The sequence below is a fragment of the Antedon bifida genome, chromosome 1, assembly GCF_963402885.1.
Source record: "Antedon bifida chromosome 1, ecAntBifi1.1, whole genome shotgun sequence".
NCBI classification, from domain to species: Eukaryota; Metazoa; Echinodermata; class Crinoidea; order Comatulida; family Antedonidae; genus Antedon; species Antedon bifida.
In genome coordinates this window covers 3,560,850-3,576,707 of record NC_136226.1, presented here as the reverse complement: position 1 = coordinate 3,576,707, position 15,858 = coordinate 3,560,850, and the positions used below count along the sequence as shown (strand labels likewise).

General features: G+C 32.8%; 1 protein-coding gene and 1 long non-coding RNA gene across 2 annotated transcripts; both read left to right on the top strand.

Moving 5' to 3' along the window:
• The first annotated feature begins 581 nt into the window (after window positions 1-581).
• LOC144840121 (uncharacterized) lies at window positions 582-3,835 on the top strand. Its single transcript, XM_078695831.1, has 2 exons — window positions 582-2,939; window positions 3,049-3,835. The coding sequence occupies exons 1-2, from the start codon at window positions 582-584 to the stop codon at window positions 3,238-3,240; spliced, it is 2,550 nt and encodes an 849-aa protein (XP_078551957.1). The 3' UTR covers window positions 3,241-3,835.
• A 9,620-nt stretch (window positions 3,836-13,455) lies between these two features.
• On the top strand, window positions 13,456-15,611 carry LOC144852383 (uncharacterized). The gene is made up of 2 exons (XR_013614288.1): window positions 13,456-13,521; window positions 14,258-15,611. It is a non-coding gene; the product is annotated as an uncharacterized LOC144852383 (long non-coding RNA).
• The last annotated feature ends 247 nt before the right edge of the window (window positions 15,612-15,858 follow it).

The window sequence follows — 15,858 nt, the reverse complement described above, 5'->3', positions numbered from 1 at the left end:
CAAGCCTACATCCCACTTGTATACTGTACCACGTGACTATCTTGCTTTGTTGGTTCTAAATAATTAACTAATGATGTGCTTTCTCAACAGGATCAGGATAAGATTGAGAAAATACAAGAAATTAAAGTAAGTAATACTGCACTATTGGTTAATAGAGCCAGAGTCATTTAAAACAAACTGTTAAATGCAATACCTGTTAAATAATCCACGTTTTTGCATTATTACGTTTTATCGCACGCAAAACCTATATTCCACTTGTATACCTTCGTGACAATCTTGTTTTATTCACAAGATATGGGAAATAAATTTAAATATTTTAGTACATATACATATACAATAAATAGTGTTTTAATCGTTGTCGATGCTCCACATTGTTTGTTATGTCAGCAATGCATATCATATCTTCGATGCATTAAGCATTGTAGCTTCGTAAGACAATAATAATAATCGTCATAACAATTTCCTGTCCAACTCAAAATCACTACTAGTGACCATGAAGCACTCCATCTAAAAATGGATTTGTTTATATTTTATATCAATCAAAGTGCATGCGTGTATACCACAGTAATCTTCCTACTCAAATGACATTTTCTGTTAATAAAATACAGGTATTCGCAGTGGAGCGGCAGAGTCTTGATTTACAAGATGTTGACTTTCATGCTAATTGGAAACTTGAAAATACATCTAAATCATTTAAATCGTTAAAACAATCAATTGAACACCGAGAGGACAAAGAATCGTTCACCATTGAAGCACTTTTATTTGAAAGCTACTTGTACATGTCAGATTTTAAAGGAAACGATGAGAAGGATATTGCGACTGCAAAGCAAAAAAATGAAGAAGCGTTCTGTGCCATAACAAACTTAAATACAAGTGAATCAATCAAAGATGGTTATAAATCAATACATTTGGCATTAAAGTGTTGGTTTACAACCAATCAATGCGAAAAAAAAGAAATCGCCAAGGAACTCAAACGCCTTGTTACAGCTTATCAAGAGGGTTCAGAAGAAGACAAAAAAAGATTTAAAGCAAGTGTACATGTGACTAAAGGTTTTGCGCTGTCAAGATTAACATTGTCGAGGTACGAAGAAAGTGAGTCTGAGCTGAAGCAAGCAACAGAAACATGTCCAGAAAATGTTGAGTGGAAGTTTACGCTTGGACTCCTGATCTGGCGCAGGTACACACGTATATACAAGTTTGAATGGTCAGATGGACTGAATCGGGCTGAAGAAATCATGGGTGAAGTATTAGAACTAGATGCTGATCATGCATATGCCAAGACGATTTTAGCTGATGTTTACAGAAGAAAATACCATCAACAGTCTACAAAAACCAAATTGGCCAACCAAAATGTTGGTCATACTCTTGTGTTTGAGAAGACGGATGATCCTTATATAATACAAATAATGAACCTACTCAACGAAGCAAAAATAAACGCCTCCAGACCAAAAATATTGAGTATCGTAGCTCAATGCTATATCCGAATGGGCGAATGCATATGTAAAAGAATTGAAGGAAAGCGGAAGTGCAGTGAACCTAAATTCGATTCAATATATTTTGAAAAAGCTCATGATGTTATAGAATATGGAAAAGAAAAATACGGTGAAGCAGCGTGTATCTCTGTTCAAGAGGCAGTTCTTTATCGAGAGAAGAATGACGCAAACAAACAATTGGAGTGTCTTGAAAATGCCATTAGACTCTTACCATCTGACGCTGGAGCCAAAATGCAAAAAGCAAATGCCTTAGCCTCTCTGGACAAACATGAAGATGCGATTTGCGTGTTTGATAATCTATTATCAGATTTTGAACACGATTCATTTGTCATGTTTGACGTAAACCGAAACTATGCACGTTATTTTGTATCAGTAAAACAATATGATGAGGCAATTTTCAGAAACCAAGAGTGTTTAAAGATTGCTTTAACGTCATTCGTAAAGACAATTTCTGAGAATGGGCTTATTGAGTTTATAAATGAGCAACAAAGCAATGTAGATAAAATAATTAAATATTTAAAAAAACATTTTGATGTCAACATTTCACATTCAAAAGGTCGAGATAAAGTTGCACCAAATACAGAAAACGCAACATTACATGAACAGATAGGTGACTTTAAGAATGCTTGTTCGTATTATAAGGATGCCTTGCAAGCATTTCATTACGGGAAAATGCCAAATACAAGACATGATGAGGAGGTTGATACACTCTTTAAGTTTGCTAAAGTGAATTTAAAGATGGGTAACTTTGATGTTTGTAGTAATGTTTTGGTGATTATTAAATGCGAGACATGTGTGACAGAGAAAGACGTCCGTCAACTTACAATGGACCTATTTGTAGCAAAAGGAGAGAAAGCAGCTGATTCAGGATATAGCCTTGAAGCGATAAGAATGTTTACGCGGGCAACAGAAAGGAGAAGTTTAGATGGTGCGAAACGTTTACTAGAAGAAACGAAACGGACGGGAGATACTAGATCAAGAATGTCTGCTTTGAAAAGCATTGCTCCAGTCGCTAAAGATGACGAAAACTGGAGTAGAGAGTTTAATCTAAAAAAGGAACTTGCAGAAATTTTGCCTTCTTCTGATGATGGATCTTTGATGGGCCAAAAATTAAAGACATTAAGAAATTGCCAACTTGAAATGGAATACAGCATTCTAATGGATAGTGATGCTGATATAATATCTGATAAGATCTGTACTGTGCTGCAGAAAGGACGTGATTCACTAAACCATGCTATGGCGTTGTTAGGAAACAAACATGGTTATCCCAAACCTAAGGAGCAGAAGGGTAAGGCTAAACCCCATACACCTAAATCTTTAGATTTCATTATAATTAGAAACGAAGATCGAGGATCTGTTGAAAACCAAATGCTAAAGAAATTAAAGGAAAGCCATTGGAAAGATGTTGAAAATGAATTGCCACATCTGTTAGAATACCTTAAATCGGTAAGTTTCTATAGATCCAACTTAGTAGGTAAAAATTTACACCGTATAATATCCAAGTTAATATTAGTAATTTATAATAGATTAAATTGTTTTCATTTGTTTATTTCAGATTCAACCTGCAACTAATGATGAGTTTAAATGGCTGCAAGACTTCAGTGATCTTAACAACCAAAGCAAACATGGAGGCAAAATAACATACTCGAGTAAAAACATTTCTATTACACGAGATATGTGTTCAAACATTGAAGGAATTCTTGAAGAAATTTATAAATGGTGCTGGATCACGGTAAACGAATCGTGATTAAAGATGAGGCTCTGGTTTGACATTGACAACATATATCAACTTAGCTTTGTCTCACTATATTAAGTCAACCAGCCACTTGATTAAAGCATAGACTAAAGATTAATAGAAAGACTGGCATCAGTAGTTAGATCAAGTACGTTCACTGTCTCTCTAACAATTAAAACTACGGTAGAAAAAATGAACTTTCCGTCATTCGATTTTGATGAAATTAGAATAAAATTGTTTAATTCTTGTATAATTAATAGTATGTTAAAAAGGGTTAGTCGAGAAGTTGTAGCTTTGACAATGATCTTTAACAATCAATGTAAACACAAATAAAGAATTTCTAAGCACCTTGCAATAATACTGAAATATATCAAAACCTATCTTTGATAGAGCGATGAACAAAGATACAAAACTGTGTTTTGTCTTCCATCGCATTCCATCGTTATGATTAATGCTATTTATATTGTTGGTAATTATTATTATTTATTCAATGTATGTATTCATTTAATTCAATATAAATTGAAAAAGCTTAATTGAAACAACTTTACAGATTATAATACCATCATAGAAAATCACATCTAAACCATTATTAAATTAAAGCTAAACAATTCACAATTTCACAATTTGTCGTTTTATTTTGTTGCAAGATTAATGAGGTAAATAAATAAAAGTATTCTAGTTAGATCAGAACAAATTATTACGAGGCGGCAAACTCCCCGGACAAGGAAGTGTATATTTATACTCAACTCAAGAGGTGTTTTATATATATATATATATTAACCATACAATAGTCTCGCCACAAACAAACGTCACGACGACAACTTCTGCTGGAATTGATTTTGGGCTTTTCTATGTCTGTAACATAGGCCTTGTTGATAGAGGGCTTCGGTGCCTCCTTGAATGCATGGCAGATTAAATGACGATTGTTCTTTTTGTTTTAGGAGTCAACCCGTTTGTTGTGTATGCTAAATATTAGTTCTTACGTCATCAGACGCAAGCGCCCTCTCTGCATCAGTCGTTGGTGTAATTGTTAGCAGCAGTATTTATTCACGGTCTAATTGCTATCATATTTTTAGGAAAAAACATTTGGTAATATTTTGGCTATGATCATTGGTATGGTGTAAGAGAACTGAATTACAGGTAAGGCATCTGTAGAGGATGAAACAAAATGAATATAATTTAGAATAGTCTAACAGTTTATAGAGCTACAGTACCGTAGGTCTAGTGGTAGTAGGCCCAGTGTTGTTTTCTAGTTGTGTTTTATACGATACGATACGATAACGTATAGAAAACACAAATCGTGATCGTTATGTAGGCCTATTATAAGACCTAGCACACGACTTGTTTAGAATAAAATGTATTGTAATATCGATCATAAAGTAATCATATAATGACCATTTTGTGGTGGTCTCAATTCTAAAGTAAAACCAGGCCTCGGTATATTCTGTGCATTCTCTAGCATATATCCCGTAGCAATTAACAATAATAATAGACACAGTGTTAGAAAACAATAGCCCTATGTCCCTTTTCTTTATTAGAGACACCTTTAATAGACTACGTATAAAGATCTTTATATGTAGCTACCAAGGAAAACCGAAACAATTAAATTTTTCTGAAGGAGGTGAAGCCATGTTAATGTTGGATACCGCCTTAAACGACAAATCATGAAGGAAGCAAACATACCATTTGCTGTATGGTATACTACTAGACCTTTGATCGTTGTTCAAAGTCTGTCAAGCATTGGATTTATCACAATACATTGTATGATATTATTATTTCTATTATGTAGCGTCGACAATAACAGTTCTCAAAAATCGTACTTTTGATATACAATTAAAAGTTTAAAAAAGCAAAGGTTTTTCTTATTCCAATTATAGGCCTATATTTACTTCACTTGTTGAAGGTGCAATACTCTTATCAATGTACCATAATATCAATGAGGATTTTTTAAAACAATTTCCCTGGAAATGACAGCAAACGTAACGCTAAATCGCCTAACATTAACTGATGTTTGTAAAACAATTATTATAATATTCTTACTTACTTCTTACTACAGCAGTCTCAGGTCAGTGGTGCTAGCACTTTTCCCTAGCTTGGTCTGTCCATCATTTGACCGTCACTTCTAAGTTCCTGTACGTTTGGGTATGTTATTCTTTTTTAGGGTGTAATTGTATCAAGCCATCGTTTTCTTGGTCCTACTATTTGTCCACATAGTTTATTTTTATTAATTTTGTTTGCTTCCACCTCTGCGTATTGCTCTTTATATAAATATGCAATGTTCAACTACTATTGTTTATTTATAATATGTTAGACCGCAAGTAATTTAAAACGTTCCCATCTAATTCACAAAATGGATGACACAATAATATACTCGATACAAATTTACCAGATCGATTTCTACCCGGTGTGTTTTATTCATCGCAACGGAATTCATATAGCATTTCCATATTTCTACGAGATGCATTTGTTTTTTCACCGTAACGGAATTCATATCACTCGATTGCAATTTTTCTCGATGCATTTAGTTCACATTATTATAGTGTAATTCGTATTATTGAAAAAACAAAAACACAATGACGGTCATACCCTACGTTTGTTGTGCAACGTCATATTAGTTCTTATGTCATCAGACGCAAGCGCCCTCTCTACATCAGTCGTTGATGTAATTTGTTAGCAGTATATTTATGTCCCTTTTCTTTATTAGAGACACCTTTAATATACTATGTATAAAGATCTTTATTAGACCAAGGGAAATGGAAACAAATTGAATTATCTTGAAGTGTTTAAAAAAGCCATGTTAATTAAATTTGGATACCGCCTTAAATGGCAAATCATGAAAGAAGCAAAACATACCATTTACTGTATGGTATACTACTCTAGGCATTTTGATTATTTTCGAAGTCAGTCATGCTTGGATTTATCACAATGCATTGTATGATATTATTATGTATTTGTGGACAATAACAGCTCTCTTTCTTTAGAAAAGCATCAACTCGTATCAAATCAAATCGTACTACTAAACAGTTTTTAAAAAGCAATTGTTTTCTGTTTCCAATTATATATTTGTTGAAGGTGCAATACTCTGATCAATGTACCATAATATATAAATGATTTTTTAAAATATAAAAAAAATGTCCTTTCCTAATTCGCCTAACATTAACTGATGTTTGTAAAAATAATTTCCTCATAGTATACATACTTCTTTGAAACCTTTACTTACTTCTTACTACAGCTCCCAGGTCAATGGTGCTAGCCTCTTTCTCCACTTTGGCCTGTCCATCATTTGACCGTGACTTTTAAGTTCTCTTACGTCTGGGCATGTTATTCCTATTTTAGGGTGTCTTTAATTGTATCCAGCCATTCTATTGGTCTTTTGCCACGAGGTTTCCAGTTCCAACATGTTTTTGCTACCCTCTTCTCATCCATTCTCTTCAAATGAACAGGCCATCTTGTAGCTCAATTTATTGCGGATGTGTCTTACGTGTCTGCGGATCTCCTCATTTATTATTTTGTTTGCTCTGAGGCTTCTCATTTCTGAAGCTTGTATCCTACTCAAATCCGCTGTGGTTATTGTCATGCTTCTGTACCATACATCAAAGATGATCTGTTTTGATTTTTTGGTACATGTCTGTCTTTTAGAATGGGTTACAGAGCACCTTTCCCAATTCAATGTTTGTTTCCACCTTCTCCCATGATGATGTTTCCTAGATATTTATTCACAGTTTCTCCATTGATAGTGATGTTAAATTTTTCCCTACTGACACCGAGGATGTCAGTCTTTGAAACGGTTATCTTTATGCCTGCTTAAGCATTCGTTCCAATTATGCATTGCTCTCTCTATTTCTCCTTTTTCGGCTGGGTAGATGATATGCCTTCAATGTAGCTCTAAATAAATATCTTGCCTCACAAATGACAATTTAGTACCAATAGTCAATATTTAATTTAATCTTAATTGTAAAATAAAAATCTAATTACATTGTCAATAATAATTAATTGAATATAAACTATACATATTTAAAATATTTTTCTATGAAATGTCGTTTTATAAACGAAACCTAATTTACAACCTTTTACTTATAAAATATCTGTTTAATATCTAAATTATAATTATCATACTTTATATTTGAATTTTTACGTTAATATAATTTGTTTTTATGTTGAGGACCCCTTCTGAAACAAGCTCTTGAGCTTAAAGGGTTATCCTCTGCTATTCCATATATTGTAACTTATTTTTCTTGTATTATTGTGGTAAAAATTGTTTGACCTGTCTACTTTTTTATATGGATGGCAATAAATATTACAATTACAATTACCATGTCTGCGTCAGCATGATACGACTTGTGGTGGTTGTATTATGTTTTAATATATGTCCATATATGCGATAAATAGTATAGGTGAGACTATGCTTTCCTGTTTTACTCCGGTCTATAAATCATTTCTTGTTTACAACCTATAATAAAATAATAGTAGTTTTCCAAAGGCATTCCAACATGCACTTAACGCATCTTCTCATATCTGATTCTAAACATAGTAAATACAGTATAGTGGTTGCCAGACAAATTAAGTCGTTGAAACAGAATAGGTTCTAAACACATAAATTACATTTAGAAAAACTTTTAATTACTTTAACTACTGTAGTTTATTATGAAATATGTTCAGATTTCTGGCATAACGACGTAGGTCTAACAAGGTTTTTCATTTCATTATTTGTTTCAGACAAAAACGTTTTAGTGAAATGGCAGACAATGATGCCCCTGAAAAGTTCAAGGACTTCAAACGTAAATTCGGTCAAATCTTTGATTCCCACAAGTTCAAATGGTTGAGATTTTGCTTATTTAACATACTGTGTTATAGTGACCTCATAACTGCAACTTCAGGACATCAGTTACTAAATTCACTAGAAGAGTTTGGGTTTATTGCACATGATAATGTTCACCTTTTATTAGATATCGCAAAACTGTCATGTTTGAAAAAGGCAGAAGATCTTGTAACTGAATATATATTAGATGGAGGTGCTAATAAAAATGCTGAAAATAAGGAAAAGGGAAAGCTGTCAAACTATCGAAAGAGCCTGTTTAATGCATTGCGAGACGTTGGGCCAGATGAGTTAAGTGGCATTAAAGATTACTATGAGTTAACCGATGATTTCCCAACTACCTGGGATTTAGTACTGCGGTTAGAGAGAGATGGAATTCTTGAAGAGGGATCAGAAAAAAAAAACAAGTTTGCAAATTGTCTTAACAAAAAAGCAAAGAATCATCTACTTAACAATAGTATGTAATTGGTTTGTTTAATATCATTTTAAACATTAACAATGTGCATTCACAGTATAATTTATTTTATTCAGTTTTCGTCTGTAAATTATATACAATAGTGTTCATTATATTTGTTTCAAATTCTTCCAATATAAATGTTTTTATTCAACAGGTTTTCTTTTTCTAAAATAGATATAACAATAATTATTAATTTCTCCTCCTAAAGGCGTTGCACTAGCGATAACACTAAAACAAAAAGCTGAGGATTCTGAAGATCAATCGCTTCCAAAAAGACATGAACGAATGAAAGTGGAGATTTCAGGAGTATGTTTTGACAAACTAAACGAAATTGAACCTTACTTTTACGTTTTATGCCGTGGTTGTAGTAAAGCTTTAGAAATAACAGAGGGATCCATAGTATTTCATGTATCTTTAGTGGATCCCAGAGCTCTTACAAATATATGGAATCTGCATCAAAGTGGACAACTTCTGAAAGATATAGCTGGAATAATGTTTACAGAGAAACACTGGCAAGAGTTTGAACAGACTTGGGAGACACAGTTTGATCATCAAACATACATAGAAGCTCTAAATAAGCTAAACGGAGAAGGTGAGAAATAAGTTAGTCCACATATTCCTGCATAATGAGAAAATCATTTAGCTAGAGTTAGAAAGCTATTATTATTATTGTTTATGACAATATATAAATTAAATATGTATGGCCTGTCGGTAGGCCTATTCTTTATAAAAAAAAAATTTATTTGTAGTAATAGACTCCAATTAGGTTAAAACATTTTTAACCTGATAACTAGCTATTAGTTGCGGCACTGTGCGTTTCAGTAAAAAATACGACATATCAAATACTTATCACCATTGTGTGAAACAAATGAAACAATGCTCTTTTTTATGTAGGTCTCAACGTTAATACCACCGTTACTACTGCAACAACTTCACAAACTCTTGTTTCTGAATCAGAAAAATCAGAAAGACGTAGTCAGTATAAGGTAACAATAAGTACAACCAACGTATAAAAAGATGTTTACTTTGACAACTACCGCCTATACCTTGTTGACATAATTATAATTTAATGGTTCTCCGAATGTGCTTTCTTAACAGGATGAGATTGAGGAAATCCAAGAAACTATTGAAGTTTATGTGAGTAATAATATTGGTTCTTGGAGACAGATTTATATGTCTAATACGGTCCGTTGTTGTGTCTCTATGTAGTTAGTCATTCAGTTCATTCTAGTAAAATTAATTCAATACCTGTTACATAATCTACATGCACGTGTTTTTTTTATTACTTTTTATACACACCTAAATATATTCTTGTGATTTGATTGGACGATTGTTGGTCACATAGCGTTTGATTAAAAAGACTATTAAATGATCGTGTGATAGCACATTTTCAGCATTTTTGTACGAAATAAAATCTACTCGCGTACGAAAAACAATTTCAAAGCCAACTGTGAATATCTCCGCATGAAATAGCGCCGCCTATTGGTTTGGAATCATTATTTAGTAGTAAAATCATTCTTTATTTCAAATTAAAAAAACATAAGAATGTAACAAACATCCCAGGTCACAGCTTGGAGGACCAAGATGCAGGGCAAAACAAGACAACAAATACAAAACACTAAAATAAGAAGGTAAATAGTATAAAACACATCCAAAAAGCATAACATTCAGATTGCTATAAAAAAAAATACATTATTAGGAAACACTTTTCCACGTCGGTTTAAAGCGGGCATTCCATATGGTATAGCTACATACCAGTGCCGTAACATTGAAACACTGAAAATGGCACTCGATCGGAACTAACATTTTTTTAGAAATGTAATAATATTTCGACCAAAAAAGCTTTAGATCCTTTGTACTACGTTTTGATTAATTAATTAATTAATTAATGGAACTATACAAGACGTGAAACCTTTGAAAAAACAAAATTAGCATTGACCAGTTTAAGTTGCCTAGCGATTTTCATTGTCGCTTGCCAGCCTGGCGAGGCCTAAATATGTTCCGTTGACAATTCAATGTAGTAGTAGTAGCCTAGGTGTGTTATAAAACAAATAATAAATGTTTTGTGGTTGGCTGGTGGATAATATTTAATTTCATTCGTTTAAAGAGACTGCTAGGCCTATATATTAAACTATAATAGCAGTCAATCTTTCAACTCATCTTTCTCCACCATCCAACTCATAAATATTCATTGCTTTGTATACATATATTCATGTGCTTTCTCAACAGGATGAGATTGAGAAAACAGAAATTCAAGTAAGTAAAAACTGCACTATTCGTTCATACAGCCAGATTATGTTTAATGTATACGATTCGTTGCTGTGTCTATATTTAGTCATTCAAAACAAACTGTTAAAGGCAATACCTGTTACATAATCCACGTTTTTGTATTATTACGTTTTATCTCACGCAAAACCTATATTCCACTTGTATACCTTCGTGACAATCTTGTTCTATTCACAAGATATGGGAAATTTAAAGATGTTAGTATTATCTACATATACAATAAATAGTGTTTTAATCATTGTCGATGCTCCACATTGTTTGTTATGTCAGCAATGCATATCATATCTTCGATGCATGAAGCAATAATAATTTCCTGTCCAACTCAAAATCACTACTAGTAACCATGAAGCAATCCATCTAAAAATGGATTTGTTTTATTTTTAAGTGCATGCGTGTATACCACAGTAATCTTCCTACTCAAATGACATTTTCTGAAATACAGGTATTCGCAGTGGAGCGGCAGAGTCTTGATTTACAAGATGTTGACTTTCATGCTAATTGGAAACTTGAAAATACATCTAAATCATTTAAATCGTTAAAACAATCAATTGCTGAACACCGAGAGGACAAAGAATCGTTCACCATTGAAGCACTTTTATTTGAAAGCTACTTGTACATGTCAGATTTTAAAGGAAACGATGAGAAGGATATTGCGACAGCAAAGCAAAAAAATGAAGAAGCGTTCTGTGCCATAACAAACTTAAATACAAGTGAATCAATCAAAGATGGTTATAAATCAATGTATTTGGCATTAAAATGCTGGTTTACAACAAAACAAAGAGAAAAAGAAGAAATCTACAAGAAACTTAAATACCTTCTTACAGCCTATAAGGATGCTTCAGAAGAAGACAAACAAAGATTTCAAGCGAGTGTTAATGCAACTAAAGGGTTTGCGCTTTCAAGGCTATCATTCTCCAGGTACGAAGAAAGTGAGAGTGAACTGAACCTAGCAACACAGACATGTCCAGAAAATGTCGAGTGGAAGTTTATGCTTGGACTCATTACATGGCGAAGGTACACAATATACAAGTTTGGGTTTGAGTGGTCTGATAAAATGAATCGTGCTGAAGAAATCATGACGGACGTCTTGCAACTAGATGCTGATCATGCATATGCCAAGACGGTCTTAGCTGATATTTACAGAAGAAAATATGAACAGGAATTTATTCAAAATACATCATCTAACCAGGATGTTGATCACAGTCTTGTATTTGCAAATGTGAATGATCCTCGAATAATCAAAATAATGAATCTTCTCAGCGAAGCAAAAGAAAAGGCTTCCATGCCAAGACTTCTGAGTCTCATAGCTCAATGCTATATCCGAATGGGTGAATGCCGATGCAGAAGAGTAAAACGAAACATGAAGTGCAGTGAACCTAAATATGATTCAATATACATTAAAGAAGCTCAAAATGTTATAGAATATTCGAAAAGAAATTATAGGGAAGCAGCGTGTATCTTTGTTCAAGAGGCAGTTCTTTACCGGAAAAAAAATAACCCAAACAGACAACTGGAGTGTCTTGAAAATGCAATCAGATTGCAACCATCTGACCCTGCAGACAAAATGCAAAAGGCAAATGCCTTAGCCTCTTTTGGAAAAATTGAGGATTCGAGTGCCGTGTATGATAACCTATTATCTGATTTTAAAGATGATCCATTTGTCATGTTTCACGTAAACCAAAACTATGCAAGTTATCTTATATCGGTAAGACAATATGACGAGGCATTATTTAGAAAGCAAGAATGTTTAAATATTGCTCTTCAATCATTCGTGAAGAACACTTCTGGGAATGGATTTATTGAGTTTATAGATGAGCAACAAAGCAGTGTTGATAAAATAATTACATTTTTAAGAAGATCGTTTAATATCACTATTTCACATTCGAGAGGTCGACATAAAGTTGCACCAAATCTAGAAAATGCCAAGTTACATGAAAAGATAGGTGACTTTAAGAATGCTTGTTCATATTATAGGGGAGCTTTGCGAGCATTTCACTATGAAAATACACCAAATACTAACCATGATCAGGAGGTTGATACACTTTTCAAGTTTGCTAAAGTGAATTTGAAGATGGGTAATCACGATGTTTGTAGTAATATTTTAGCGATTATTAAATGCGAGACATGTGTGACAGAGAAAGACCACGTCCGTCAACTTACAGTGGATTTATTTGTAGCCAAAGGTGAGAAAGCAGCTGAATCAGGAGATCACCTTACAGCGATAAGAATGTTTACGCGGTCAACAGAAATGGGAAGTTTAGTTTGTGCGAAACGTTTATTAGAAGAAACCAAGAAGATCAAAGACAATACATTGGGGATATCTGCTTTAGAAAGTATTGCTTCAGTCGCTAAAGATGACGAAAACTGGCGTAAAGAGATTAATTTAAAACAAGAACTTGAAGAACTGCTGCCTTCATGTGATGACGTATCTTTGATTGGCCAAGAATTAAAGACATTGAGAGAATGCCAACTTGAAATGGAATACAGCATACTAATGGATGATGATAATATAGCTACTAATATCTCTACTGTGCTGCAGAAAGGCCGAAATGTACTGAATCATGCTATGGAGTATTTTGAAAACACACATTATCCTAATTACAAGGGTGGACCTAGAGACTTCATCGTTATTCCGATGGGAACACCAACCAAAAATGTTGGTCAACGAATTAAAAATATGCTTTGGAGAGATTTTTCAATTAAATTCAATCTTCTATTTTCATATCTTATATCGGTAAGTTAAGCTACTGTATACTACGGCCGTTTTAGTTTATTTAGTGCGGTTATTATAAAGACACAAACTGTCTAATCTGCATTACCAACATTTATATCAATAGGCCTAGTAAATTAGGAAAGCAATATATAAAATATTATTAAAATTTGTATTAAATACATTTTGTTTTTTAATAAATTCCACAACACACTAACAAATACAATTAAATTAAATAGTAAGAAAGGAAATAAATAAATTAGTAAAAAAAGCTTTATTCAAGGAGTATAATATAATGACAAATTTTACCATCTTATTGAAGAACTATTTGTTAAGGTAATTTTCAAATAATACTACTGTGTTGGCGCTACATTAGTAGCACGTCTACGACGTTTGAATACTTTAACGTTTTTATACCCATGAGGCTATACAATATATATATTGATGCAGTATGACCTGAATAGGCAACATTCGATGAATATTTTTATAAAATTTCCAGAAACTAAATTAATAATTTAGGCAAAACCTCAAACAGATTGACTCTAAATATTCCAGTAATATCAAGAACGAAATTATAAAAATGAGACGATTAAGTACAAACTTTTAGTAATAAAAAATATAATTATAGGCCTACTAAATACAACTAAACTATAATCAATTAAGTGGAATAAAGTGTTAATTAGAGCACTCTCAATTGTTGGTGAAGGTGGTATATATATAGATATAATAATACAAATTTCTAATCAATTGTTTATTTTAGATTCAACCTGCAACTAATGAAAAGTTTAAATGGTTGCAAGATCTTGTTTATTTCAACAATCAAGACAGGTATCAACGCTCACTAGAAAACTCGAGTAAAACAATTTCTGTGGCAAGAGATATGTGTTCTAACATTGAAGAAATACTTGAAGAAATTTACAAATGGTGTTTGGTTACTGGTGCTTGACAAAATCAATTCGCCAAGACCGTAAAAATGAATGGCACACCTTATTTTATGTAACTAATGATCAAATGCTTTTAGTTTTTTCTAGTGCCCATTTACAAGATGTGTTTATGCATACTCAAATAGTATCTACAATCCTTAATATTGCTAACAGTTATACAGGAATGTTTTTATATAGATGTATGTTATTGTATTATTTTTTCTGATCCTAATAATGGAATTGTATAGTGGTCTCCTGAAGTAGATGGATAGTAGGGCGTAGGTAAATAATTAAATTATGATTATTGATGCATTAAAAAAAAATTAAGATATCTTGATATATACAAGTGTTTTTGCCTCCCCATTGAATCGGTGAATGTTTTTCCTGATTATTAATTATTGTTCTCATTATTGGTATACAAGCGAATGTTATGTTTGAACTGTTCGCTTTGTGCCTACAGAATCAGCTAGTGTATCTCGCTGTCCGATCAGTCATATAGAGTGGTAAAATTTAGTTAATAATTACATTGGAGATATTTTTTCTCGGACTAGTTGCGTGTCAGTAATTGACCTATAAGTAATTATATTATTTAGAGAAGAGTATAATTATTGGATTATGAGGATTTATTATGTTGCGAGTTTTATCGATAAAAAAAAACTAGTTTTTGACCGATGAGGGCGTCATGCTGTAGTTGATTAAGATTTATTTTATGATTGGTGGCGCTATAGTTGTAAACAAAGATTCAAGATGGCTGCGCCCATGTGGATCAGGGAAGAGTTATTTTTAACTCTTCCCTGGGAAGCCTACGAACACAAAACGATTGACTTCTGAGTAGGACAAAGACAAAGCACATAGGCAAACACACTACAAAATGATATGTGACATTATTATCTAGCCCTAACTACACCTGGTCTTGAGATACTCGCATAATAATCATAACATGTTAAAACATACCAAGAATACGAGTGTTTTTATTCCTTTTATTCTTTGATTGAGTAATTCTATGGTTAACTTGTAATGTGAACTATACAATGGTTAAATTTTCATTGTAGGGGTAATGTAATAATAACAGTACCAATAAAGAAAATAATAGAAATGTTTTTATAAAGAAAATCTAGCCAGCATTTGCGGAATGAAGCCACATTTGTTGATGTGTAAACGCGCTTCTTATGGCTAAGTTAATGTAAAACATTTTTTATCGTGTGATTGTTTATAATGAATTCATCACCTGAATAATGTTAAATACTGTAATAAATGGAATAAATCATGTATAGAAAAATAATGTTTAAATAGTCAAATTGATGACAATATGAATTCAATACTGTCTCTGAAGCAAAATATTATTAATATAAGTGTAAATCATCATCAGCCGCTGTCAGTCCACTGCTGCTATTTTCTTTTCCATTTTATTTGACAGTGCCTAGGTCGCAGCTCCATA